At 34.9% G+C, this 25,969-nt stretch overlaps 2 protein-coding genes across 5 annotated transcripts; both read right to left on the reverse strand.

Moving 5' to 3' along the window:
- Nucleotides 1–258: 258 nt before the first annotated feature.
- Nucleotides 259–3,790, reverse strand: LOC126690408 (lysine histidine transporter-like 6). Of its 3 annotated transcripts, none has more exons than XM_050385532.1 (8): nucleotides 3,648–3,790; nucleotides 3,398–3,543; nucleotides 2,868–3,251; nucleotides 1,422–1,815; nucleotides 992–1,097; nucleotides 780–871; nucleotides 613–681; nucleotides 259–535 (listed from the first exon to the last, which is right to left on the reverse strand). In XM_050385532.1, the coding sequence occupies exons 1-8, from the start codon at nucleotides 3,669–3,671 to the stop codon at nucleotides 437–439; spliced, it is 1,314 nt and encodes a 437-aa protein (XP_050241489.1). In that variant the 5' UTR covers nucleotides 3,672–3,790; the 3' UTR covers nucleotides 259–436. The 3 variants fall into 3 exon arrangements, with proteins under 3 accessions (XP_050241489.1, XP_050241499.1, XP_050241509.1); XM_050385542.1 differs by having other exon boundaries at nucleotides 3,398–3,540; nucleotides 3,648–3,762; XM_050385552.1 differs by lacking the exon at nucleotides 613–681.
- A 2,314-nt stretch (nucleotides 3,791–6,104) lies between these two features.
- LOC126690422 (mediator of RNA polymerase II transcription subunit 25) lies at nucleotides 6,105–25,387 on the reverse strand. Of its 2 annotated transcripts, XM_050385564.1 has the most exons (15): nucleotides 25,060–25,387; nucleotides 18,342–18,372; nucleotides 17,856–17,919; nucleotides 17,027–17,157; nucleotides 14,861–15,070; nucleotides 14,695–14,760; nucleotides 14,100–14,310; nucleotides 12,358–12,425; nucleotides 11,399–12,241; nucleotides 10,630–10,683; nucleotides 10,349–10,377; nucleotides 9,433–9,501; nucleotides 9,241–9,325; nucleotides 7,376–7,462; nucleotides 6,105–7,015 (listed from the first exon to the last, which is right to left on the reverse strand). In XM_050385564.1, the coding sequence occupies exons 1-15, from the start codon at nucleotides 25,158–25,160 to the stop codon at nucleotides 6,491–6,493; spliced, it is 2,574 nt and encodes an 857-aa protein (XP_050241521.1). In that variant the 5' UTR covers nucleotides 25,161–25,387; the 3' UTR covers nucleotides 6,105–6,490. The 2 variants fall into 2 exon arrangements, with proteins under 2 accessions (XP_050241521.1, XP_050241529.1); XM_050385572.1 differs by lacking the exons at nucleotides 17,856–17,919; nucleotides 18,342–18,372; nucleotides 25,060–25,387 and adding an exon at nucleotides 17,320–17,398.
- Between the last annotated feature and the right edge of the window lie 582 nt (nucleotides 25,388–25,969).

Here is a 25,969-nt window from a genome sequence, read left to right on the forward strand (position 1 = left end):
ATGTGTTTTTCCTTAAAAAATAGAGCACACTTCTGTTTTATTTTATTTTTTAGTAAATGTGTAGTACTTCAAGTTGACATAAATTATTGATCAGTATTGATTATACAAATTTCGCTGCATTGGTTTCCAACTTTCCATGACAATAAGCACATCCACGACTTCTGAAGAGAAAAAAAAGCCAGTTTTAGGCTTCTTGGTTCTCCATTTCTTTTCTTTAAAGGAATTTTTTTAAGGCCAATTTCATATGCAAAAAAAATGTTATTATGCAGAATGGATCCCCTCTATTGAAATATAAATATATATTTATATATATATATATATATTTTTCAGCTCATTACATTTTCCACTCCATTATATATAGAGAAAAGGTCATCAGAAAAATGAGTTTAGCCAACTCAATTACATTTTCCATCCAATGACATAAAATCACCATAATTTATGTGTAGAAGCTATATGTGGATGCATCAGCGATAATATTCCGGAAGCCGCCAATTGTGGATGCCAACATAATAAAAACTCCAACGAATATGCTACTCTGCAACACAAACGACTTGCATCAGTGGATAATCACCAAAAGAAGAAAAGGGATACTGTTTGCACAATATGATTTACCCAGTTGATGATCCATTTGGCACTAAATCTTTTTGGCTTCTTGATCACTAGCCACATAATACTGGGGAGCTGCAACAGTGCTCAATATTAATTTACTCTTTCAGTTGTAGTGTGTCATTTGGGGGGGGGTGGGTTGGTGGGAATGAAACAACAGAAGAGAAGCTTACAAAATATGAAGTGGGAGCAAATCCAAATCCGCCAAAGAAACCAAGAAGATCCCCAAAGAAAGGGAAGGTGACTCCAACGAATAATGTAAATGCTGCAATATTTCAGGAACTTCTTAGTGGTTTTAATTAAAAGATTGTGACGAAATTTATCTCTCTCTGCCTATCTCTGTCTCTCAGTCTCTGGTCCTTTGAAATTTCAAGAAGAACCTCACCTACATAAGAAGATCTAGCGATGAGTCTGAGTGCAATTCCTGGTGGGAAATTCATCTTTTTCACCATCATCCTCTCCAGCAAGGCAAATATAGGCATGGCATAGACCTACACATCTTTCTTCATTACATGTTGCTGCAATCCTCATGTAGTTTGTGTGTATAAATATATAAGGGAACATAATCACCTCCATTTCAAGTCAAATGGAGAGATCAATTTCATAGTTTAAATTTTATTTCTTGGATTTAAATTGTACGGACTAAAACGACATTTAAAATTTTAAATAAAGTGACATTGTATACACTTTTAGATTTGTAAAATCTAATGTAAACTATGACTGAATCAATTTTAAATGGAGAGACAAATATAAGCAGACGTGTACATGTGTACCATGCATGAATACCATATAAGCTGAGAACTACAAATTTGTACCTGGTAGCTGCCTATGACATGGATGACCACCATTAGGTTAGCAGAGGCAATGAGCCACGCAGGTTTCTTGAGATTCATTAGCACATTGTCATCAACATCTTGCCCAAATGCCCAGTACCCAATAAGGGCCACCGGGAAGTAGCATATCGCATTGATAAAATAGGCTCCAAGTGCACCTTTCCACATGGGTTCCTTTGAAGGCCTCTCAGGAGTTGATGGAATTGTGGCCTGAATTTCAAGGGCCACAGCATGCCCAGCAAATGCAAAAGAGATTTGTCCCAATGCATTGAAGACACGAAACATGTAATCAGCTGAGCTAGTTTTTTTGTAAGCATAGCTCACATTATCTATCTGACCTCTAGCCAAGCAACCCACCCAGGCTATAGTTGAATAACTGCAATTTAGAAAGATGTATTTAAATCCACTATCTTTCAATATTCCACACGGTTGTTTCTAGGGTAAGCTGCTTTAAAAAATAGCCAGAAATTCATAGGAATGATGGTTCTCAAGTAAGTTGGATAAAAATTGGAAAATTGCTCTAGTTTATGAACCTCTAGTGTTCTCGGATGCATCTTTTTGCCACTTGAGCTGCCTATTTTTCTCAAAGTGATTCATGATTTGTTGTGCATGGTTCACCAAAAGTTCATCAAGCACGTGGATGCCTTTAATTATAACCTCTCTTTTGTATATATAAACGAGTACCTATAGACATGAATATTATAGTTATAGAATGTCCATGTTAAGGGGAAAAATTATGACCCAAACAGTAGTTTCCTTGTCTGGTATCTGAGTAAGGATGGTTGAATTTCAATGTCATATATCATTCAATGGCCAAGAACAAATAGAGGGAGGGGGGCAACTCCCTCTCATATATACTTCATAGTTCAGGGGAGGCATGGCATTTGAGTTCATTTATGCTGAGAGGAGTTATAATCAGGTGGCTTAATAATGTCTTAGTTTGCCGGATATATCAAGATTTAGATGCTTGAACCAGGGCTGGACGTTGTGCCACTAAAATTACCAATTTATTCTTTAAGGATTGCGAAGCTTTGACCAACTAATTTATTTAATGAAAATTTTTCACTTTCTGGCAAGTATAGAACAACTAAAACAATTAGTGTTGCTTAACCAACTCAAATATAAGCAACACAACCTTTATCTACCGAACTTGGGTTGTTTTTGCTTCAATTGATGCAGTTCTAAGCCCTTAATTTGTTTAATTCTATGTCAAACCAACTTTAATCTGAGTTGAGACAGTAGATAAGTCAGTCCCAGTACCACCCAACTTAGGCCTTCCATCATTTCCCAACCTAACATAATACTTTCTTTCCATTCTTTTCTTTTGGCTTAGAAATCAAAGTTAAAAATTACTTAATTTCCCAGAAGGTGTTCTAAGTCTACCATGTACCCAAAATTTAAGCTGAACAAGCATGCATTAGTTGGTACCTTAGTGACATGACTGCTGCTGCTAGCGAAACACCAGCAACAGAATTAAAGTTGGGTAGCTGAGACAAGAAGAAATGGATGCCTCCAAAGATTAAAATCCAGTAAGATTGTTTGAGCTGTGTGCAATTGGTGCAGGCTATCTCCATAAATTTCTTGAGGCACTTTCCCCCAGTGACCATATACACTATGTCACACCCAACCTGGACAATAAGTTGCTGGGGAAGCACAATCCAAGGTCCGAGTTTTGGCCCAAAGGCATGTCGACCAAGGTCAACGTATCGATCAAAACGAGTACCTGGAACACATTCATGGAGTTGTATCATCTGCCACATTGTGTTCAAGGTCATGCACCATGATATTGCCAAAACCAGTGTCCCTGGACCCCTGAACAAGGATATGAGTTATTATTTATAATAATTAAAAAAAAAAAAAAAAAAAAAAAAAAAGACAGTTATTATAGTAGTTTTGGCGTGTGCAGATTAAAGTAAGAGAATATATATAAGTTGAGTTTAGTTGAGTCCAATATGTACCATCCTAAGTAGGCCATGGCATAAGGCAGGCTGAGTACTCCTGCACCTATCATAGCTGTGACACTGTGAAAAGTTGAGTACCACCATTTGGCACGGCGTGAGGTGTCCTCCTCTATCCATTTGCCGTCTGAATTAGCAACTTCCTGCTAGAGTTCAAAATTTACAAACAGTGAGCTAAGGAATCTACAATTAATATAGTGAAGAAAATAGTCAGTATGAATATGTAACAAGGGTGGTCATGCTCTCTCACCTTAGTAGGAGAAGTTGAAACCATTTTTGCAGCCAAAGGAAGGACTCAGACAGACCCCTCCCTCCAATATGAGTAATTCCTTGATGGTCGTCATGTATATGTAGTGGCTGTGGTTGGTTACTCAAAGTGTGCGAGTGAATAAAGTGAAAAATGTGTATTTTGCATAGATTAGTCCCACTTTAATTTTTAGTATTTGTTTTTGCTGCTTCCTGAGGTGGAACGTGCTCTTTAAGGCTATAATCAAATGAGAGAGCCATAATGATGGATAAAGTAAAAGTTTTGGTTGAAAATAGTTTTGGCTGTTTAGGGCATAGCTTAATTGACAATTTTTTTTTTTTTTTTTTTTTTTTTTTTGGTAGTTTTAGCAGCAACAATCCTATGAACACAACCAATTTCACACTCAATTTTAAATCTAACGGAGTTTTAAACTTATGGTGGGAGTAACGTCACATTCACATGAGTCCATCAAAGAAACTTTTTTGTTATGTACAAATCACAACTTGACTCATTAGTTGAATATGAAATAGTGTATCCTTAAACTAATTATTCAAACGGAGATGTCTAGGGTTTAAATCCTCTTCCCACAACTATCAAAAGTAAAAAAAATAAAAGCTTTGGTTAACAATTGAAGTAACAAATCACTCTAGATATTTGGGAAAATGATATTAAACTTTCCTACCACTCAACCATGTAAATAGTGATAACGTGCTTAGTGTTGCCCAAGCACTGTCTTGCCACTCTTAATTGTCATTGTACCTAGTCACTAATCCTGGCTTTCTACATGGTAGGAGAACCTGTTATCTTATGTGTGAACATTCAGGTCCACCAAGGTTAACTTTTGGGTTAGTGACTTAGTGCAGCAAGGGTTGTGAAAAATACAATACCTACTACATGGTCCAGACCAGGGAATCAGAGGGAATTGATGGCAATTTCTTATTTTTCCACTAGAACCAATCATAGGAAATTTTGTTGGTTGATGAATTGGATCCATCCTTTAATCATTTCACTACTCGTAGCAGTAGCTTTACAAAAAAGGGACATTAGTTTCGGGAATAATGATTAAAGCGAGGAAGCTGCTTACCTGCTTGTTATGTCAAAGTTGGTGGGCATCTTATCTTTATTTGTGGTGTCCCCAGTGGCCAGAGTCGGCTCAATGGGTGAGCCAAATAAGCAACCGCATAAAGCCCCCAATGAAAAAAGGCTCTTAATTTTTATCAATAGAAATATTCTTGTACTAATAGAAGTATTAATTAAGCCCTAAATATTCATCAATAAATAAAAGTAGTTTTTTTTTTTATCAAAGAAAAACCAGTTAAAGAAAAATATTTTCATTGGATGGGTCAATTATTTAATCTCTCACACATAAATATTAAAAGAACTCATCAATCTTACACTAGTAAATAAATTTATACTCAAATTTTATTTAGAGATATCAAATATATAATTTTATTAAAATTTTCAATCATAATTTTTTAGTATTTGGTTACTTCATTCAATAAATAGTGTTTATTTTAGTTGTATAGTCATTGAGTAATGCGATGAATTCATTTTAATTTGTAATTTTTTTTCTAAAAAATTAAATTTTAAATGGAAAAAAGAAAAAACCAAAAGCTAAATAAATATTATTAATAATTAATGTATAATAATAGAATTCACTTAAAGTAGTCACTTTAAGCCCCTCAATACCTTGAGCCGACCCTTGGAGACCGAAAGGAAACTGCTTGCACTGCATTCCACAAAAAATTTATACACAAATTATCATATTTTGGCTAATCTTATATTGTCGTCATATATACATCACACTCACTAATCATGGATTTAGAATTGACCCTAACTTGCATTCAGGTTGAACTTCCATGGTCAAAATCAAATATGTAAACCAGAACCTCTCATTCACTTTTGCAAGAAGATGGCAGACAGGAATCACAGGATGCTTTCAAGCCTGTGATTCCATAAAAATTCTTGGCAATATTTTCTTTTTTTGCTATGTGAATTCTCACTTGCTCACGCACCACAAGAGGTGTTAAAACCACTTGGACATCCCATGAACCTCAATTCTTGGCAATTATTACACATTTGCTTGAATCTTTCTCATACTGCAAATGAATATGGAAAGGAAAAGCTGCTGTCTTCAGCTTCCAATCTCTCTCCCCAAAATTTTTACAAATCATCAATGTATCTCAAACTAGTACCTTTCTTCCTTTAATTTAATCCCTAGACTTCAGGTTAGGGCCTTGGGAATTCTAGATCTAATAAACCTGCTCATGATTTCCTTGGTGGTTCAGAATCTTCACCAAAATTGGGTGGTCCTCTGAGAAACAAAAAGTCTGCAAAAAATTTCCCACGGATCAAAGCTTTTGCCATTAGCCTAGCGCATTACATGTGTTTCATCACAGTTTCCCCAACTGGAATACATGACACTAGACAATCTCTAAAACGTGGATATATAGATAGATAGACAGACAAACATAACTACTCATTATTTATTAACTCAATTCTTGTGAATGTACAATAAGGCTGATCAAACACTGAAGCTGAAAGATCAACAATATAACATATGTCAGCATGAATATTTATTTGTTACACGTGAGTTTGCAAAGCCAAATTTGTGATCAGTAGAAGAAAATTAATCTTATTCACCAAAACAAAGTATCCATTAACAGGAACTCCTGCTATGATAGCTTTTTGACATAAAAACATCTGCTTCGATGTAAACCTACAGGTACTCTTATCTGTAAGCTGACTACAGTCTTTGTAATGAGTTGATAAGGCCCATTGTAGGTTCAATCTGATAGTTCTGTATAACCTAACATACTGAAGTCCCGAATGAGTCAATACAATAATTAATTCATAAAGCCCCCTCCAGGCATGTTTGGTGGCCCTTGTGATGGAACCTGTCCCTGAGAAACTAATTGTGACCTGCCTGTACCTTGAATGTAAGCTTGACCCATCCCTGTCCCAACCATTTGTTGTTGCTGCGGAAGTTGTTGTTGCTGCAATTGCTGCAGTTGGGGAAGCTGCTGCTGCTGCTGCTGCAGCTGTGAGAGTGGTTGCTGTTGTTGCAGTTGCTGAAGTTGCTGTTGTGGTTGCAGCTGCGAGAGTGGTTGCTGCTGTTGCAGTTGCGGCAGCTGCTGCTGCTGTTGCAGTTGCGGCAGCTGCTGCTGCTGTTGTAGTTGAGGAAGCTGCGGTTGTTGTTGCATCTGTGGAAGCTGCTGCTGTTGCAGTTGCGGAAGCTGCTGTTGTTGTTGCAGTTGTGGAAGGTGCTGTTGTTGCAGCTGTGGATGCTGTTGAGATTGCATCTGCTGCTGTTGCATTTGTTGCTGTTGTTGCTGCTGACTTGATATTTGTGGCTTAAACACAACCATATCCTGATTCCACAAATAGTTTAGGTTTAGTAAATTGCAAAGCTGAGTAATCCTACATGGTTCATCCAAAAACTTGTTTTGGAGCCTGAACTCACTGGCTTCAACATTAAAGATTAAAAAAGAAATGCAAAGATGCAAAAGCAACTTTTACATTGTGGAAAACTACTTAAAGTTTACTGTAAAAGTAAGTTTCGAGAAAACAAGGTCACAAATTATTTTGCAACTTTCTTTTAGTTTTGATGAACCTGGTAATTTTTTGTTAATGTGAGAGCACAGAGTTGGCGACTATAAGATTTTCCAGATAGCATGCACAAAACAAAATCTCAGTTAATTGATAATAATTGAAGTTCAGAAAAATCTTACCCCAGGAAAAAGCATTCCAATCAAGCGGCAGGCTTTGTCAGAAACAGATAGCAGCAATGTCTGAGATGGCAATTGAATGACTGCACACTATAACAATAAAAATTGAAAACTTCAGCACTAAAAGATCCCAGCAGACATACATTTGTGGTTTCAAATTTACAAAATAAGACATAAAACTTAAGCTGTTTAAAATATCAAATGGAAGCAAAGATGCCACCTTATCTAGGTGGTAAAGCTTCATGATGCATGGTCAAAGCAGCAGGGGTTCAAAACCCTTATCCAGCCAAAATTAAAAATAAATAATTCATGAAATTGTTCATTACAGCATTTTTGAAGCATATTACTTTTTTTTAAGTAATAATTTTGTATGAAAAAAGGGCATAGCCCTAATATTCGGTCAGCATAAAAGAGATGCACAAGAAAAGAATTTATGTGGTCTAAAACCCCTAAAGATCTAAGCATTCCCAAAAAGAGCAAGAAGCAAAATCCCCAATTTCCCTTATTTGACCTTATCCAATTGAAAAGTGATCTCAAAAATAAAAATCTTCATAAAAAAATGCATACCTCTCTCCCTCCAAATGCATGTCAACAAACATAGAGATACAGTGTTCCACACGTCCAAATTCTAAAGCATATGACTTCTTAATTCTTACTGAAGTAAACAATTCAACAAGGTTTATTTGAGTGTGTCTTGAAGAATCAAAGCAGTTGTTCCATGACACTACAGTATTGAAGGATTTAAGACCCTTGGAATATTCTTAAAACATGTTTTAGGGATTGGCAGGCTTCAAATGGTAGTAGTTAAAAAGGTTCAAATGTCGTTTAAAATCTTTTTTTGATAATTTGATAGTAGGGGGAAGGGGGGATTTGAACCTTGAATGTCTCATTTGGAAACACAAGAAGGTGCTAACTAGTTGAGCTACAAGGCTCTTGGTGTTTAAAATCTAAGCGGCAATTATTTTCATTATGGGGAAACTTCACAGCAAGTTAAATTAGTTCAAACCCCAGATCAACTGTAGAATACATATTCAATATCAGATTTGAGAAAGCTCATTCCACCTTAAACGTCTGCTAACTGTATAAATGTTGGTATAGTTCAATGACTGACAACAATGAGCTTGATACCAAAGTTGATGCAGCATAAAATTTTCTAAAGAAAATTGCAGAACATCCAAAACAGAAAAATAAGATAAACATAGGAATCAACAGCTAGGGTTGGTTGGAGTCAACACAAAGTCATTTGAAAAATTCTAACTAGAATTTTATTTTGATAATTCTATAGGTTAGGGAGGGAGAATTTAAACCCTGGACATCTACGTTGGAAACATCAAGAGGTGCCAGCTGAGCTATAAGGCTCCTCACTCAAACTGAAATTTTATTATCATAAGCTTGTCTCCAAATGAGTTAGATCAAAACGCTAATCCTAATTGACTTAGATCAAAACCCAATTATTGAATTACAAAAATAACTTTGACTCTAGAAAATTAAATAAAACATCTAATTAGCTAATAAAGGCTGGTTGTAGTCCTTAGTGTAGAACATATTCCCAGTTCCTACGCTCTCTTTTCCCAGCCGTGTAAACATTTGAACTTGTGCAAAATCTGGTATTATAGAGAATGTTCCCGATAACTCATCATACTTTCAAGAATTCCCACTTATCCAAAGCCACAGAGTTGGCACCATTATGCTAACCTAGTAAAAGATCAGTTCTAGATCCACAAAAGAAAATTATACTGATATTAATGCTGAACAACAGAGGAAAAATGAAGTAATACACATAGTTGTTGACCCTTTTTTGTGTGTGTGTGTGTGTGTGTGTGTGTGGTGGGTGGGGGGGCAGGGAGAAATAGCTAAAGACAACTTACAAGCTTCTTTTCTTGCAGTTGTCCAAGAAATCCATGCTGGTTCATTGCACGAAAAACTAGAAAATCTGCCTTTCCAACATATTGCCTAATATTGAACACAATGAACAAGCTCAAAAATATAACAAATCCAGAAAGATGACAGAGACACAAGCATAAGTAGACAAAATCAAAATTTTCACTCAGAAGAATTACTTATTGTTCATGTGGTCCTGAGATATTAGCCGAACTATTTGCATTGTTGGCGGCCAGTTTGCTGCAAGCCTGAAAAGCACAGGAGATATACATGCCAGTAAATAAAGATTAATCTTCTATGGTGTGCTAAACAAGGAATCCAAAACTTTTCCCCCAAAAAGATGTAGCTGTTGGGAAACACATAAAGTAGGAACCCCAAATACAGAACTTTTTATTTTTTATTTTCAATAAGTAAACAGGAAGGACTGAAACCCAAATACAGAACTAATACCACCTCATAGTCTATGTCAGGGTATTGAAAAGAAATACTAAGATTTTTGAGTCATCCTTTACATATTGGCTTTTGATTGAGGTCCTCCACCTTGTTTATGACTAAAATACTAGATAATGCATTCATAGGTGCTAACATAACAGCAGAAATTATTTAAAGTATTTTAAACTACTTCTGGATGCTTAAAATCTAATTGAGACTTATAATTCTCTCTCCGATAGAATATCATCATCTACAGTGGTTCCTTCCACAACAAGAAGAGAAAACTCAACCACAAGCCAACATTGCTTCAGGTGACTAATCATGCCACTGTAGATTAAATTTCTTTTTCTTTTTCTTTTTTTAAAAAGGCTGGAAACCAATGCTGAACCATCTCCCTACGATCTATATTTTTAATTTCAAATGATGAAGGCTTAATTAAAGTATAATCCTTTACTGATCATCAGTCAAATGAGAAACTTATTACCAGTCAGTGAGCTAATCTTGCAATTAGCATTAGCAAATCACTAGACTCATTTTTCCTCTTAAGTTTAGAATAAAAATTGAGTTTGATGTCAAAGCACGTAGCTAAGTGCTTAAAAATATTCCGAGGATTTTTTTTTTTTTTTTTTGGGGCAGAAATAAGAAAATACTTCCAGGACTTACGTTTCAGAAGCTGAAGCACTCCTGTAACCCTGTCACAAAGAATTGGCCTGTGAGATTTACAAATTTAATAAGATAACATAGGTAAAAAAGATCATCAAACAATATCAACACATTAGAACAAACATAAAACAAAAAAGAAAAAGTACACAATATATTTGCATAATTTTTTATCAGGTGCTTGAAAGTTAAAAATATCATACATTACTGCAATTTCAAAAACTTTTTAAAGAAGAAAAAGTTCCTCAATATTAAATAAAATTTGTCAGGTACTAGAAACATACTTCCAGTCTGGTGATAAAGACAGGCTGTCCTTGTCTCTGGCCAGATAAATTTCCCTGCATGCATTTGATTGTTCAAAAAAATTAGTGATTACACAACTATACCATGTAACGTAATAAAGAGCCAACCACAAGTCAGTTTCAGAGGACAAGTTCAGAACCTCCTTGATGAATGAATTTGATTTATAATAAGCAGTTACAAAAATAACAATTTATAAAAAATAAAAAATCACAAGGTAGATGATGTTGTTGATAGTGTTACCCTCCCCACACCCCGTGGCTCTTTCCCTCAGCCAGAAGCCCAAGAGAAAGAGGTGTTTGGTTACAACCATGTACAAAAAAGTTGCTGGTTAAAAAAAATCCAAAAATTTAATATTACAAAAAAAGATATGTTATCTTCTGATTGATAATATCAGTCAAAAGTATTGTCAAGATTGTACTACTTAAGGATATGGGGCTTTGATCTCTACTAAACTAAAGGGGAAAAAAAAAAACTGTTACAGCATTACAAAACTCAGGTGGAGGTGTTCTCAGGAAAAAAGAATATATAAGGGTGTTTTGACCTTCTTAACTTTCACATGGACAGGATATTTTACCATACATACTCTCTGTTCCATTAGCTTGGGCAGGCATAGAAGATAAGAATTTTTTTATTTTTTATTTTTTCTAAATACGGCCATCTGTAAGGAAAGGTAGAACATGGGTGAAATTTATAAACTTAGCCACATGCAATTTGCAAATCCATCCTTAATCCTATGTATCCTGGACTTACCTCCCAGACTTTTACATATTTGGATTGTGATGACTGCAAAGAACTTGATGTTTGTTGTGACAATGGCATATTAGCTGCTGAGTTATTGTTTACGCCGAGTGATTGCATCCCTGATTGTACTTGTTGAGGCATTCCTGGAGTCGGAATCATTGTTCCAGTTCCAGAAGAGACAACTGATGGCCCAAGGCCACTCATCATGTTTTGGTTCATGCCAATCCCACTTTGTGCCATTTGTGCTCCGGAAAGATTCCCTGGGTTCATACCAGGTACTGATTGACTCATACTAACACCTCCTTGGAGATTAGCCATTGGTTGAGAAATCCCAAGGTTTGAATTTCCCGACACATTAGAAGTTGCCGAATTGAATGAACCAAGACCTGAGTTTTGTGCAACCTGTCCAGTCCCTGAAAGGGCTCCGGACCCACTTATCGATGTAATGCCAGATTGTCCAGATGAAAATACATTTTGAGCAGCAGACACAGAAGATGTCATCCCACTGGATATCATGTTTGACATATGCATGGATATAGGAGTTTGATGTTGAAGTCCTATAGAGGATCCTCCAGTTAAAGCTGCAGAGTTCATCACTTGTCGTGCTTGACAGAGATTGTTCAAAATGTTCACATTTGCTGGAGCAGGGCCAACAGGACGTACAGGTTGTGACACACCACTTACTAAGGGTTTCAAATCTTGGACATTGTCATTATTTGTGATCATTTCTTGAGAAGCAGAAGATGGTGAAGAAGTTTGTAAGCTTGGGACTCCTTGAGAAGCAGCACGTGCAACAGGTGGCATGTGTGAAAAACCAGGTCCAGCTACCATGGAAGTTATAGTGCTTGGTTCCTGAAAAATATATTATGAATTCAACACTGCTTACACAATCCAATTCCGCATATTATACGAAGAACATTCAACTCCCAGGAATAAGTCAACCATAGTGAAGGATATGCAACACTTACAACTTTCACAGTAGCAGGGGGAACATTTCCAACAGATATCGGTTGCCTATTCATGATAGACCCATTCACTGAAAATCAATAAAGGGAAAGTTAGTCCACCAATCAGAATATTAAGCAAAAATTAACCAATAGTTGCAATTAGCCTTCCAAACTATTAGCTACCATCTGAGGCATATACCTGCCATTTCAACTGTGGCTAAAATTCACAATCCACTAAAGAGAAGTTTTCAGATTAGAAATAAATATGCACTTCTTTCACAGACACAATTCTCCCCAGAGCTAGAGTATTATGTGTGTTATTTTTTCGTTTCATTTTTCTCAACTCTGAATAGTTAAACACTCAGTAGAGATTACTGAAATTTGACCATTGAGAACTCTTCAATCAAGAAATGAAAAAGAATAATTATTGTTGATAGAATATCACTAGCAGTGTTACTGCTTCTGTTTTGGTAGGTTGTATTATTGATTGATAACTTCCTTTGACATGAAATTGCTCATTCATCAAATAAATAGTTTTGAGAGGGAAAGAGGGAGAGTATGATGCTCAGGTGAAACAGTATTACTATTTTGATTCTTCCAATAATGCTTGAATCTTGCTAAGCAGATTATACTCCTTACAAAGTTTGTAATGCCCAATAAAAATGTCATACCCAATGCACAACGCTTCCTGCATCTACCGGGTCTGGGAAAAGTGTTACCGGTGTTGCACTTTTCATATTAGTTCTCAAATAACAAAAGTATAGCAATAAGGCAATAAATCTTCTACAAAATCTAGTGATAAACTACCATTTGTCTACAAGCTTAAATTAATAGGAAAAGATGAATCTAATCACTTAACCATTTATTCTAACACTCACCCTCATGTGTGGGCTGAGACTTCCCCCCAATTAGTAGGGGCCCAATAGGTGGAATTTTTAACTTATAAATGGGAGGTAGGGTCACTTGGCCCCAAAACTTAAACTATTAGGAAATTGTGAAATTATTATTAATCACTTAACCAATTATTTTAACACCTAGCAACTACTTCCTCTATGATGCAAATATGATATAACCAACCATGCAGAGACTTGATCATGATGAATTTGGACTTCGAAAATTCAAGTATAAAATTTGACAGGTGGAAACATAGTTTTAAAAACCAAACCAGACAGAATCAGAAAAGAGAGTAGTTCTGGGTTTTATAGTTGAACTGTGATGTCATAGATGATAAAATTTTAATATAAAATACATTAGCTTAGCTTATTAACTTGCGACACTAATTATTTTTAAATTTTCATTTCATTTTTAACGTAGGATAGAGGCTTACAAAGCCTTGGTTATTGGAAATTGTCACATAAAATATCAAATGTGGGACAGTTTACATCTTAAGAATAAAAGATTAAAGGGAAGAATAGTCCATCTATATGTAAAAAAATTGTTAACATCATTCTCTCATTTTTTTTCCCCAAAGTGGGACTAGTGTTGTTGTGAGAAAGGCTTGTTGGAAGTTTGCATTGGAAAAATACAGAAGTGTATATGCTTTCTTCCTTAATAAATAAATAAATATGTTGGAAGGCGGGTGGAGCAAATACAGTATTAAGAAAATCTTGCTTAATGTGTTTCTATTTTTTCTTTCTAAACAAGCCCAGTTGGCTAACACATGTGGGGGAAAAGGCAGAAGAAACAAATAGGTCATGTGAATTAGTTCATTCATGCTTCAAAATAAACAAGCAACCAAATATCATATTAAATGGATTCATAACCTGATTGAATAGAAGTTGGAGGCGGTCCTGTGACTGAAGTAACAGGAGTCATGTCCACTTTTACAGAACTCTGATTTGAAGGCAAACTTGTAATTCCAGAACGACTTAAAGCAGCACGGGCCTCCATAAAATTCTCTGATAGTAGAACAAGAAACTGAGGGTTTTTCACATTGTCTACTGCTAGATCTGCAGGCCGGGGATTGCGCCTTGCCTAGATTAATAAATTGATGTAGTAAGTAACATACCCAGCTTCCAGTAAGCAAAAAACAGTTGGTGCTTCCCTTTGGTGTGCTCCAAAAATAGAGCATTATATAGATTCTAGCCTAATATGTAACGTTTTTTTTTTTTTTAAAAAATTTAGTTTATAGATTTAGTTGGTGCTTTCATCTAGATAAGTATCACATAACCAGCATAGGCTATATACATTCATTCTAAACCAAGCAGTTAGTTTCAGAGAAGTCAAGCTCTAGAGAGTAATCGTTGAATAGAGAATAGTTCAGTTGAGGTATTGGGTAGCCTAGATATGAAATTCTTGGCAAGCTCAAAGCAAGAAACACTAATGAAACATTAAACTGAGTAAAATTATCGTCATTACCGCATTGAATATTGTTCTAAGTTTAGGAAGCTGTTTTGGACAAATGACTGACAGAGAAACAGAGCACTGCATGGAAAATTAAGGATCTGTTACTTCATGACAGGGGAACCCTCATAAAAATGCAAACAACCATCAGTAAATAAGGACTAAGCAATGCTAAATGTACTTGGGCAAATGATTTAGCAACTGTCTCAGCATCAGACGAACGGCTTTCTGTTTGTTCTTCTATATTTTCACCCTTCTCCAAATTTTGAATCTGTGGCCGATAAACTGGTGTTGGCAAGGGATAAGGGTTACTAGCAGCAACAAGAATGCAATGCCTTTGAGAATCCATATTTTGTTGATTTTGGTTTCCATTTTGCAGAATAGGAAACATCTGATTAAAGCATCAAAAGAAGCAGTAGATATTTAATGAGCGCGCATACTGATTAAAGCATCAAAAGAAACAGTAGATACTCAATAAGGAGTGAACATAACAAACAGTGCCAATAAGATGATGAAAATTATGAACTTTTATTTGGAGATCACAAGGCACGCTCTTTGCAATTTGTGCTTAGTAAAATCCAATTAGTTGCTTTAGATTCTTTGAATATAAACCAAATTAGATGCATCTTTATAGTCAAGGATCGATAGTCACTAGTAATACAATGGCAAATCACTTATGTACTCGAAACTATTCATCACATGAAGGAGTGCATCTAATGCAACAGTGTCACTATGAAAAAGGAAGGATCAGCATGAATAATGATTAAAAATCTATCTTGTCTGAATGTTTTCACCAAAGCCCATACTAACAAGGATATGGTGAGATCATTTAGAGCTACCAACACAATCACAATGCATAGCTAGTCCAAAATTCTGGACCAAGAAAGGATTATTTAAGTGAGAGCTTGGAGTAGGATCAGTAACCAATCCTTGCACGAATTTTAATTATATTCAGGAAAACAAAGAGATAGGACAATTGAGCAAGAAAATTAGAAGTCACTTATGAGGTTTTTTCTTGTATAATAAAATCACCAACCCAGAAAAGAGATTTGATTCAAGTTGAAGATGGTACAAGGAAAAGGGGAACACCAAGTTATCAAAAACTACAAGTAGGAAAAGCAAAGATATGTGATCTAACAAAGCATGTAGCATTAGAGCAAACTGATGAAATGCACAGAAGTCTCCCAAACTTGAATAACAATCATATGAACAGGATGAAGAGAATGCTATAATCCCTTTCAAAATGCACAGTAGTCTCCCAAACTTGCATAAGTACAACTTGAGTTATGTTATAAACAGTAAATTGTTGAGTATCACCACCATTTATTGCCTAAAACTTGTTCACGCCCCCATCTGTTTAATAGCAAGCACTGACAAGTGCTGATGAGAATTTTCAGCATAACCTAGGTTGAGGGAACGATATCACAGAATGCAATCACGGAAATTCTACCAGATGTTGGTTGCAATCATCATCAGCAAAACCTTTAACCGGCAGCTCCTTGGTTGTTCACCCTAGCAAGTTCTAGACCTGCTTTATTCTACGGAAGGAATAGGAGGGGTGTCAATGTGAAGATAGTTTCAAGACCCTAGGGGGACCTAAACCAAGGCCTCTGCCTGATTTTAGGCTCCGTTTGTTTTGAAGTAAAATATTTTTCAGTGTAAATATTTTTCATGTAAAATATTTTCAGTAAAATATTTTTTAGTCATTTTGTGTGACATGTAAAATTTTTCAATCAAACCACAAAAACCAGCGGCCTAGCCACTGGAGCCGCTGGCGGTCCAGTGACCGGACCACCGGAACTGGCAATTGGAAAGGTGGCTCCTGTGCTGGACTGCCGGCAACCACTGCCAGAACAACATCTCTGGTTACCAGACCACCGGCTCTGGCAAGTGGCAACAGAACTGCAGGCACCAGCTGCCCTGCCCCTAGCCACCAGATGGGGAGAGGGCAAGCACTTTGTGTTTTTGTGAATGTTTTATCAAGTTTTTAAAGGTAAAACATTTTACAACTTTTTATAGAAGATTTACTGTTAATGGAAAATATTTTACAAGTTTGACCATGTTTTATATGCAAAAAAACACCTAAAAATGGGAAAAAAAATTTACGGAAAATATTTTACTTCAAACAGAGAGCGTAAATATCAAACCATGTGGCAATAACGAAGAGACTCAAAACATTCCTGGAGTCTGTATGACTAAGTCCATAACCGAAAGAAAATTTACAATTAAAAAGTATGTAAGAAGTGTGCATGAGGCAGACATATATATAACAAGATCGCACATATATTTGTTAACTGAAACTGAATATGGGAGGGAAAAAAAGAATAGAAGATCAAACGCTTCACACCATCAGAGCTTCAGCAAGCCCTTCTGCAATTGCAGCATCATTGAAACCACCACCAGCAAAGGGTATATATGAAAGCCACTGTAAGAAATTATCTACATCTCTTGTCCAGCCAGTCCGTTGTACCAGGCACCCTGCAAGAAGGAAGGCAAAATATACACTTAGCAACTGATATGCAAACATAGAAGTTATTGCATATTGTAAGCTTGGTGCAATTCAAGCTTCATAACATCCAAGACATTATATTCTTGTACAAAAAAACAAGCCCGAAAAAAGCTTGGTTAAGAAAAAAATACATCTTAAGATGAGTTTGAAAGTTAACTTCGTGCATGCAAAGTTCATTGACATATCCTTTTGCATAGCCAGTCCCAAGCCTGAATAAAGGAGAAGGTTTGTAGTAGGATGATGGTCAGCATAGAACTTTTATCACATCGTATGAACATGATTCTCATTGTCCATGAATCCAACCCCAATTTAGAATTAGGGCTTAGTTGAGTTGAGTTGAGTTCAAAATGTCAAGGAAGTTTTATAATGGACATCAAGTACATGGATACAAAGTTGTATTAAACTTCTACTATGCCAGAGATGCAAAAGTGGAATTAGTCCAGAAAGGCAAAAACCACTAAAAGGTTTCAAAACCATGAATGGAAGAATTTCCAATTTAACTTTATGATGTTTATATGCTTGTATCAGATACAATAATGTAGGAAGAAGAAAAGAGGGGTTGGATGGTAGTAATACTGCATTACATTATTTTTCCAAGAAGATGTCATATATATTAACCAAAATATAATCTGTAAGACACTTTAAGAAGAATGAGAAAAATACATACCACAGTAGGATCCATGGGTATTAAAAGTGACCAAGGAGAACTCAACGTTAGAACTAGAGGGCTTCTGTATTTCAAAAAAAAAAAAAAAATTATATATATATATACATACATCAGCATTAAGAAGGCAATAATTAGCAAGCTATAAAACCAAAACTTACAGAAAAGATTACAAAACTTTCTACAACTGAAATCTTCAATTAAATAAGAAAAATATACAAATACCAACGGCAGTTGGAAGTTCAATGGAATGCATAATATCATGCTCAATCAAATAGAAAAATCCATATAAAGGAAATCATTATGTGCCTGATTTGTTAAACTACGGTGCTTGCTGCCAATGAATTAGATGAATAATCGGCATTTCTTGGCATATGCCTTATTATCAAGTATCATAAACAGAGACTATAAATCCTAATTAGGTAGAATGAGTTATCAGTGGCAAGAAAAAGATTTTAATAACTGCATCATGACAAAAAGAGGATTTACCTGCCCGTTCAACTCATTTCCACAGAAACACCTACATTTGAAACACAATAAATCAGAACTGGCATAAAATATTAAATATAATGTCTACGATGTGATCTGAGTAAATGATAATGCAGTTAAACAATACCTGTATAAAAACAATACCAATGAAATAAAATATACATTTATTCTCAAACAACACAAGGTTTCAAAATCAAAAGTAACAAGAAAGGGGACAAACATCAAGTCAGCAAAAATATCAGCTAAATAAGTTGAAGACTAGGACCATGATTTCCTGAAAGCAATAGGTGATCAACTAGCATCCCTTAAAAAATTAAATAAATAAAAAGACACATAAATGAGAACCTAAAAACAAGTAAAAAAGGGGGGAAAAAACTCAGATTACAATATATTTATTTTTGAATATTCCCATTGTAATTAATTCTTAGTGGAGAAACTCTAAGTTTATGGATATTTAAACAGGCTTCCAACACTGAATCAGTGACATGCAGAAATACACCTAGCTGCCAGCTTCCGGCCACTGGGGGGTTGGTCAATGGAGATGAAATGACACAAATAAGACCATTATAAAAGTATGCAGTTGATTGAACATTCAATTGCAATTGGACTCCAAATCTTTCTTTTCTTTTTTTTGGGTAAGTTACACAAGCACTTAGTGGATCTTAAGCCCATGACCTCACCCTCCAACCAATTATTATGGGAGAAGAAAGTGCAAACTGAGCTATAGCTTCAACATAATATCCCAAAGTCAGCAATTCATATCCACTCATATCAACACATTAATGATAGGAAACTCCTTTTTCTTTTTCTTTTTCTTTTTCTTTTTCTTTCCAGATATACCAAACTCTACACAAATACGGGCAACATACAAGTACACCTATACTATATCTAGAGAATATACCTATACAAGTACACCTATACATTAGAGTCTGTTTCAAAAACAAATGTAATGCTTTTCTTCTCAAGTTGAGAATTACAGCCCCAAACACACTTAAAAATGCCAAAGTGCAATTTGCAAATGCTTTCTAGGATGTAAAGTGATTGATCCACATGTTTGGAGTTTTATAAGAAGATTAAGAAATGAACAAGACAGAAGTGTAGTAGACCTTGCCCAAATCCAAACCCAATGAAGACCAAACTCATGAATAGAAAAACCCAATCAACAATTCCTCTCTTAATTAGACCAGCAGCAAAGTTTCTAGCTGCTGTCTAGCATGAAAATTCATTGGCCATCTTTCAAATATAATATCTGAGTTACTATTTTAATTTTACAGTAAGGTTCAATAAAGATCCTATTAAAGCTTTTTCTATTTATGTAGGCAAGACCTTTAAAAATGAAAACCTAATCTGTCAGACCTTATAATTATTCAAGCCAATTTCAGTTCATGTCCTCAATTACAAAAATTGAATGGTAAACAAGACATACAAAATAACTTTAGTATCCCATTTTAACAAAAATAAAAATAGACAAAAACATTATTACTTTTTGGTTCAAGACCCACCAGGTGTGTAACTTACCAATCTATAAGAGAGAGAGAGAGAGAATTTTACATTACCATTGGGGTAAATTACCCTAACCTCCCTCAAGGTTTTGGGAAATGTCAAAAACCTCCTCCAATGTTCATATATAACACTCCACCCCTTGAAGTTTTGATATATATATATATATAAACCTTGACCCCCTATGACCATTTACATGTCATTAAAATTGAGTGAAAATACACATTTTCCAAATTAAAATCACATCCAACATAACCTCAAGTTATGTTTTACTACCTATCAAATATAAAAAATAAATAATAATAATAAAAGAGTTATGTTTTACTAATCATATTGGTTATATGATAATGAAAATCAAGAGAGAGAGAAAATAAAAGTAATAACCTTAGGATGGATGTGTCATTTCTAAAAATTCGAGGAGGTTCTGAAATTTCTCAGACCTCAAGGGAGGTTAGTGTATAAACCCTTAACAATTTCATAACCAGTAATCTTAATAGAGGAATTGCCATTGAACTTCTCTTCTTCTTTTTTTCTTTTTTTTAACAAGTCATTGGCCCCCTCAGTAAGAGAATTAGCATTTATCAACCCAGTATAACAACCTAATATGGCCTCTTATGGCACATATAAGCTAGTGGAAAATCTGCTACCAGATGGACCTGCCTCTGCAGAATGTAAAAGATCAAAACCATAATGATTTAATGATTACAAACCATAAGTATCAGACATTTGAAGGAGTTTCTACCAACTAAAGCAAAAAGGTGACCTCAACACTAGAATCTCATAATGAAACTTCACTCCTAGAATTCAATTTGGTTAAAATTTTGGAACAAATTTTCATTCCTAGATTAAACCCAAAAAAACCACTATTAAGGGAAATAAACAGAAATATTGTCCGGTTATTTCTGATTTCTAGTATAAGAACAAAATAGTTTGCATTAAATGATGATATTTGGGACTAATCTATTTGAATTTTTACTGGTAAGTTATACACTCACCTTTTTGGTTTTTAGAGCCCACAACCTTACCCTCCATGTTGTTCTTACAAAAGAAGGTGCAATTTGAGCCAGGCCTCATCGGTACTTATCTATTTGATACGGCCTCAAAGTACCCATTAAAGAATGTACACAACCATAATGTTTTGGTAAGCAATAAATTTGATTTCCATAATATGCTAACGATTTAACATCACCGAGATCATCACCAACCAGAGCTTATATTTCATTTCTTGCTTGCTTCGGTTCCAATAACATGCCAATGGTTCAACATCACTAAACTCATAACCACCCAGAGCTTCTAATTAAATTTTTGGCTAAAATGTAAAACTCACCCTCTAAGTTTCTTCAGAATTATTTTCAGAATTTATTTCAGTCCTCTAACTTTGCTTTCATTCATTTTAGTCCTCTAAATTTCAGATTTATTCAATTAAGGCATTTTCATCAACTTTTGTTAAAAAAAAAAATTAAATCTAGATATTATTTTTCAATCATTAATTGAATTTTTTTAATTTAAAAAATTGAAAAATTAACCACAACATCTAACAAAAGTTGATGGAAAAGCCTTAATTGAATAAAATTGAAAGTTAAAGGACTGAAATGAACGAAAGCAAAATTAGAAGACTGAAATAAATTTTGGTGAAATATAAAGGGTGAGTTTTGCATTTTAGCCTAATTTTTTCCTTACTTTGATAATGGTTCAATGTCACCAAGCTCATCACCACTCAATTAAAAATAGGAACAAATTAATTGCATTGCATGGTATTTATCTAAATAATGATTCTCATAAATTGTAAACTGTTATGATCATAGTGTCTCACATGAATTAAGTGTAAACTTAGCACGTGTTTATAAGCTCTTGGGTACCCTCCCCTTACAAGCTAGTTTTAAGGGTGAGTTCTACCCATAGGTTCCTAACATTTCCCTCCCCTTCAAAACACCTTGCCCACAAGGTGTCGTTGAGAAATGACAACTTCATGAGGGGAATCTGGCCACTAACCCAATATGCCAAAGCATCTTGACCATTGATCACACGAACAGCTCCAAAGCAATTAATCACAGCCCATAACTAGAGAACTAGCAATGTCTTGTAGTTCAATAGCCGTGTCTTTTGTCCTTTTCAAGGTCCCTTCCACAACTTCAAACACTCGGTTAATTTGCTGGACTCTAACTATATTGGCCCCTTCAATAACAACAACTTCATCATACTCACAAACAATAGGTTGCAGAGAGGCACATTGTAGATTCTTCTTTTCCGTTGCCTCAAGACTCCATAACTCTTCTTTAGTCACAGCCTCGAAATTCTCCTAAAGTCTTGGTTCATTTGGTGCAACATTATTTTGGCTAACATCAATGACCATAGGAACACTTATAGGAGCAGTGTGTTCTTGAGTGGTAGCTTTCATTGGATTGTCATAAGCAGTAGATCCAAATTTGACTCGTACCGCTTGAACAAAGGCATCCCAACTAACATTTAACCCAATATCTTCAAACATCTTGGAACCATACTAATGCTTCCACATCCATGTGAAAATAGGCCATTAGAAGCTTTTCATGATCAGTGGCGGCTCCAAGAATTTTTCCCAGGGTGGTCATGAAGAAACTTAAATTAAACAAAATCTAATAAAAAGATAAATTCATATATTGACAACAACCAAAAATAAAACCAAAAAAAAAAAAAAAAAAACACCCAAATACATAAAGTCTTACAATTTCCTTCTACAAATCTTTTTATTTTGAAATCGTTGCATGATAATCTCATTATCAATGCTGCAAGCTACATCTTTTTCAAAATTTTAGTTAAATAATTTTTTTTTTTTTTTCTTTTTGTTTGTAAGGGCTCAATATATTGTTAAAAGAAACAAAGTTTAAGGACAAAATTTGACTACAAACTTAGTTGTAGCCTAAGACTACAACTTTTATTAAACAAATTAACGAGGTTACATATTTTGAAAATCGAATCGTTGAATTGTATGCTCTTTATGTTCTTAAAACACATGTTAAATTTTATGTCAATCAAATGTTATTTCCTATTTGATCCATAAAATTTTTTTGTGTATAATGTTAGACTACCAAAACTCGAAATTTAAACATTTAATTGATGACACAAGCTATTAATCTTTGATCTTCTTGAAGTTTTGCAAGCATGGAGGATATAAAAAAAATGTAATCTAATTGTGGATTTGTCAAAATTCATATCCAATAAAAAATATATTGAGTGAAGTTGTAGCCTTAGTTTACAACCAAGTTAATTTGTTGTTAAACTTTGTCCAAAATTTAATTATATTAGGCTTAAAAAAATTTAGGGTGATCACATATTTTTTTAAGGGTAAAAAAATCATAAAATTTTTAAATTTTGTATATAATAATGATTTTTTTCTAGGTCAAGGTGGTCTTGTGACCACCCTGGCTCTATCGTGGAGCCGCCAGTGTTCATGATATGGGGTCTTGTAATAGTTGAAGTATTGGTTTACTTTATAAACCCAAGTAGCATGTTCTTCACCCTTGAACCTGGGAAAATCAACCTTGATTGATTTTGGAAAAGTTATGGGTAGAGCGTTTCTTGATGTATCTCATTGGACTGAGGTGTTTGGGGTTGTTGTCTTCTTGTTTCTGCATCAAATAATTCCTGCAAAATGAGACTAAGTTGTTTTTGAACTTCTTGAAAGTTGGAAGTGGATTCGTTTAGAATTGTTGTAAATTTGGTGTCAACCATGGCTACAGGAAGAATAGCTTTGTGGTGGATCCCAGAGGGGGCGACCTAGAGGCTAGATTAAAATAAACTGATAGGTGAGTGGAGCCACCAAAAAGAGAAAGGACTACTATTAGGCCATTGTCAATAGAGTGAGCCGTCGTGGACGTCGGCTGCGAAGCGTGGTGGTATGTTATGATTCTAGTATCCCAAATGGATTAAGTGTAAGCTTAACCATGTGTTTATAAGCTCTTGAGCATCCTCCCTTGCAAGCCAATTTTCAAGGTTGAGTTCTATCCATGAGTTCCTAACATAAATAGTTATATATAGCATGACACATCTCATAAAATCTAAAAATTAGAAGCAAATTTATGGGGTATTTGCAGTTAATCACCTTAACTAGGGGTTTATTTACAAAATTCATCCAAAACTATAAATTTTTGCAATCAACACCCTCGTTCATGACTAATTTGCAATGTCCATCTTACCATCTAAAATTAGTGTCAAAATTGACAAATTGGTGGACTGGGTTAAGTGCTAGAGTGCTCTCATTATTATTTCCTCCTCCACTACAATCAACTAAATAATTTGTTTATTTTGGATTGTGGGATGCAGATTGCAAATCAACCTTGAGTTAAGATGATTGCAAAAATTTGTATTTTTTTAATATGTAAATCAATTCATTAAAAAGGTACCAAAAGGAACCCCAGGTAGCACATTCAGCTAGGGATCATGTCTCATCAAAATCGAAAAATCACTCGTTCAAATGTTCCCTTTCCCTCTCCCCCTTGAGACAAAAACTAATGTATTAAGGAAAAAAATTTAAAACACACACTCACAAAAAGGGGTAAAAACCTGGTAGATGAGAGTTGTACAAAGAACAAGTCAAGAAGGAAAAAGCATAGTGTATAACAAACGTATGTAACACCCCCTCTCTAATGGGAGCAGACCCCACAAGCGTGCGACACAGCCTGCGTTACATATAGTCGTTACACCAGATACCCTCTCGTCAAAAGACCGCATGGATAACTAACTGTAATTTGGGATATATATATATAGCATTTAACTGCTTTTTTTTTTTTTTAATGAGTTAACTACTTTCTTAATTACAGCCATGACTAACAACTACTCAAAAATCTTTTTAAAAAGCAACTAGTTACTTGATCCAAGAATTATATATATATAAGTTGTAAGTTCGTGTTTGGTTGCATAGAATAGGGATTTTGATAATCCAGTTCCTATTCCACTTTCAGCTTCCTAACCCAATAGATTCAAAGTTGAACTAAAATTCCACCAAAACCATAGTAAAACTTTTTCAAAACCCTAAAAATTGAACTTTTTCAACAAAAAAAAAAAAAAAAAAAAAAAAAGAACTCGAATTCAGCGCCTTTAAAAGCGTGCATCATCCTAAGCCTAACCAAAAAAAAAGAAATCCCTAAAACAAGTAATTGGAGAACAATAAAAATACAAAACAATCGGTGAATTATATTAAAGAAAGAAATTAGAAATGGAAAATGAGGCAATTAGATTAGACCTGATGATCTTTTCAAGGTAATCAGAAAGGACTGTTTGCCAAAAATGTCCCATGGCTGCGGTGCCTTCAACGGCCACGATCAGCTGCTGCTTCTCTGCCATGGTGAGATCGGAAAGCTGATGAGAGCTGTGAGTGACTAGTTTCGTTTAGTGTTTGGGTTCTGTCTGTGTGTGTGTGAGAGGCGGGAGTGCATGGTTTTTGTTTCGTTAAGAATTCGCGGTATGTATGGTAATGGTCAACTAGCGTGTGTGGGTTTGGTTTTCTTTCTCTCTCTCTCTCTTTCTTTTCTTTTCAATCTATAACGCCAACCTTACCTTAAAAATGGTATCAATCGCCTTTTGTTTCACAGATCCATAAACGGTCCGTTTTGTTGGAGTGGAGTTTTTTTTTTTTTTTTTGGTTTATTTTAATAATTCGCTAGTTGCCAGGAATTTATTTATTTTAAGGTAGTTATTTAATAAATTTAAATTATACAAAATTTAATAAAAATAGAATTTGAATAAATCTGACATCACAAAATATATATATATATTAAAAAAAATACACATATACATAAAAAAAAAAAAATTCAATTTTCTTCTACCAACAGAAAGAAAAGGCAAAAAGTGATTGATAGGAAGTGAGACTAAAAGAACGTTGAAATGAGAATCATAAAGTGAAAGAGAGTTTAAAATTATGATGGAGGAGAAAAAAAATGAGAAAGTGAGAAAGACAGAGAGGCGTAGAGCAGCGAATGATACATGTAGCAACTGCAAACCTAGCCTCCAAAGAGAGAAAAACTGCTACAATTGCAAAGTTAAGAAAGAAAAAATAACCAAAATCGTAGGCTTTCTTAAATTAGGGTATTTAAAATTTTGTTGTAAGTGTACAAAACTTGTTAGTTTAATATATATATATATATATATATATA

The sequence above is a fragment of the Quercus robur genome, chromosome 1 (genome assembly GCF_932294415.1).
Source record: "Quercus robur chromosome 1, dhQueRobu3.1, whole genome shotgun sequence".
Taxonomy (NCBI): domain Eukaryota; kingdom Viridiplantae; phylum Streptophyta; class Magnoliopsida; order Fagales; family Fagaceae; genus Quercus; species Quercus robur.

Bases quoted from the DNA above. Each gene is read 5' to 3' on its own strand.
- LOC126690408 (XM_050385532.1), bottom strand. From the start codon at position 3,671: ATGGTTTCAACTTCTCCTACTAAG. The intron at 1,816-2,867 runs GTACCAACTAAT...TCTAAATTGCAG, and splicing joins GCAGCAGTCATGTCACTAAG to TTATTCAACTATAGCCTGGG. The intron at 872-991 runs GTGAGGTTCTTC...GAAATATTGCAG, and splicing joins CGCTAGATCTTCTTATGTAG to CATTTACATTATTCGTTGGA.
- LOC126690422 (XM_050385564.1), bottom strand. From the start codon at position 25,160: ATGGCAGAGAAGCAGCAGCTGATCGTGGCCGTTGAAGGCACCGCAGCC. The intron at 12,426-14,099 runs GTTATGAATCCA...ATTGATTTTCAG, and splicing joins TCCAACTTCTATTCAATCAG to TGAATGGGTCTATCATGAAT. The intron at 7,016-7,375 runs GTAAGATTTTTC...TTGTGGAATCAG, and splicing joins TTGGAATGCTTTTTCCTGGG to GATATGGTTGTGTTTAAGCC.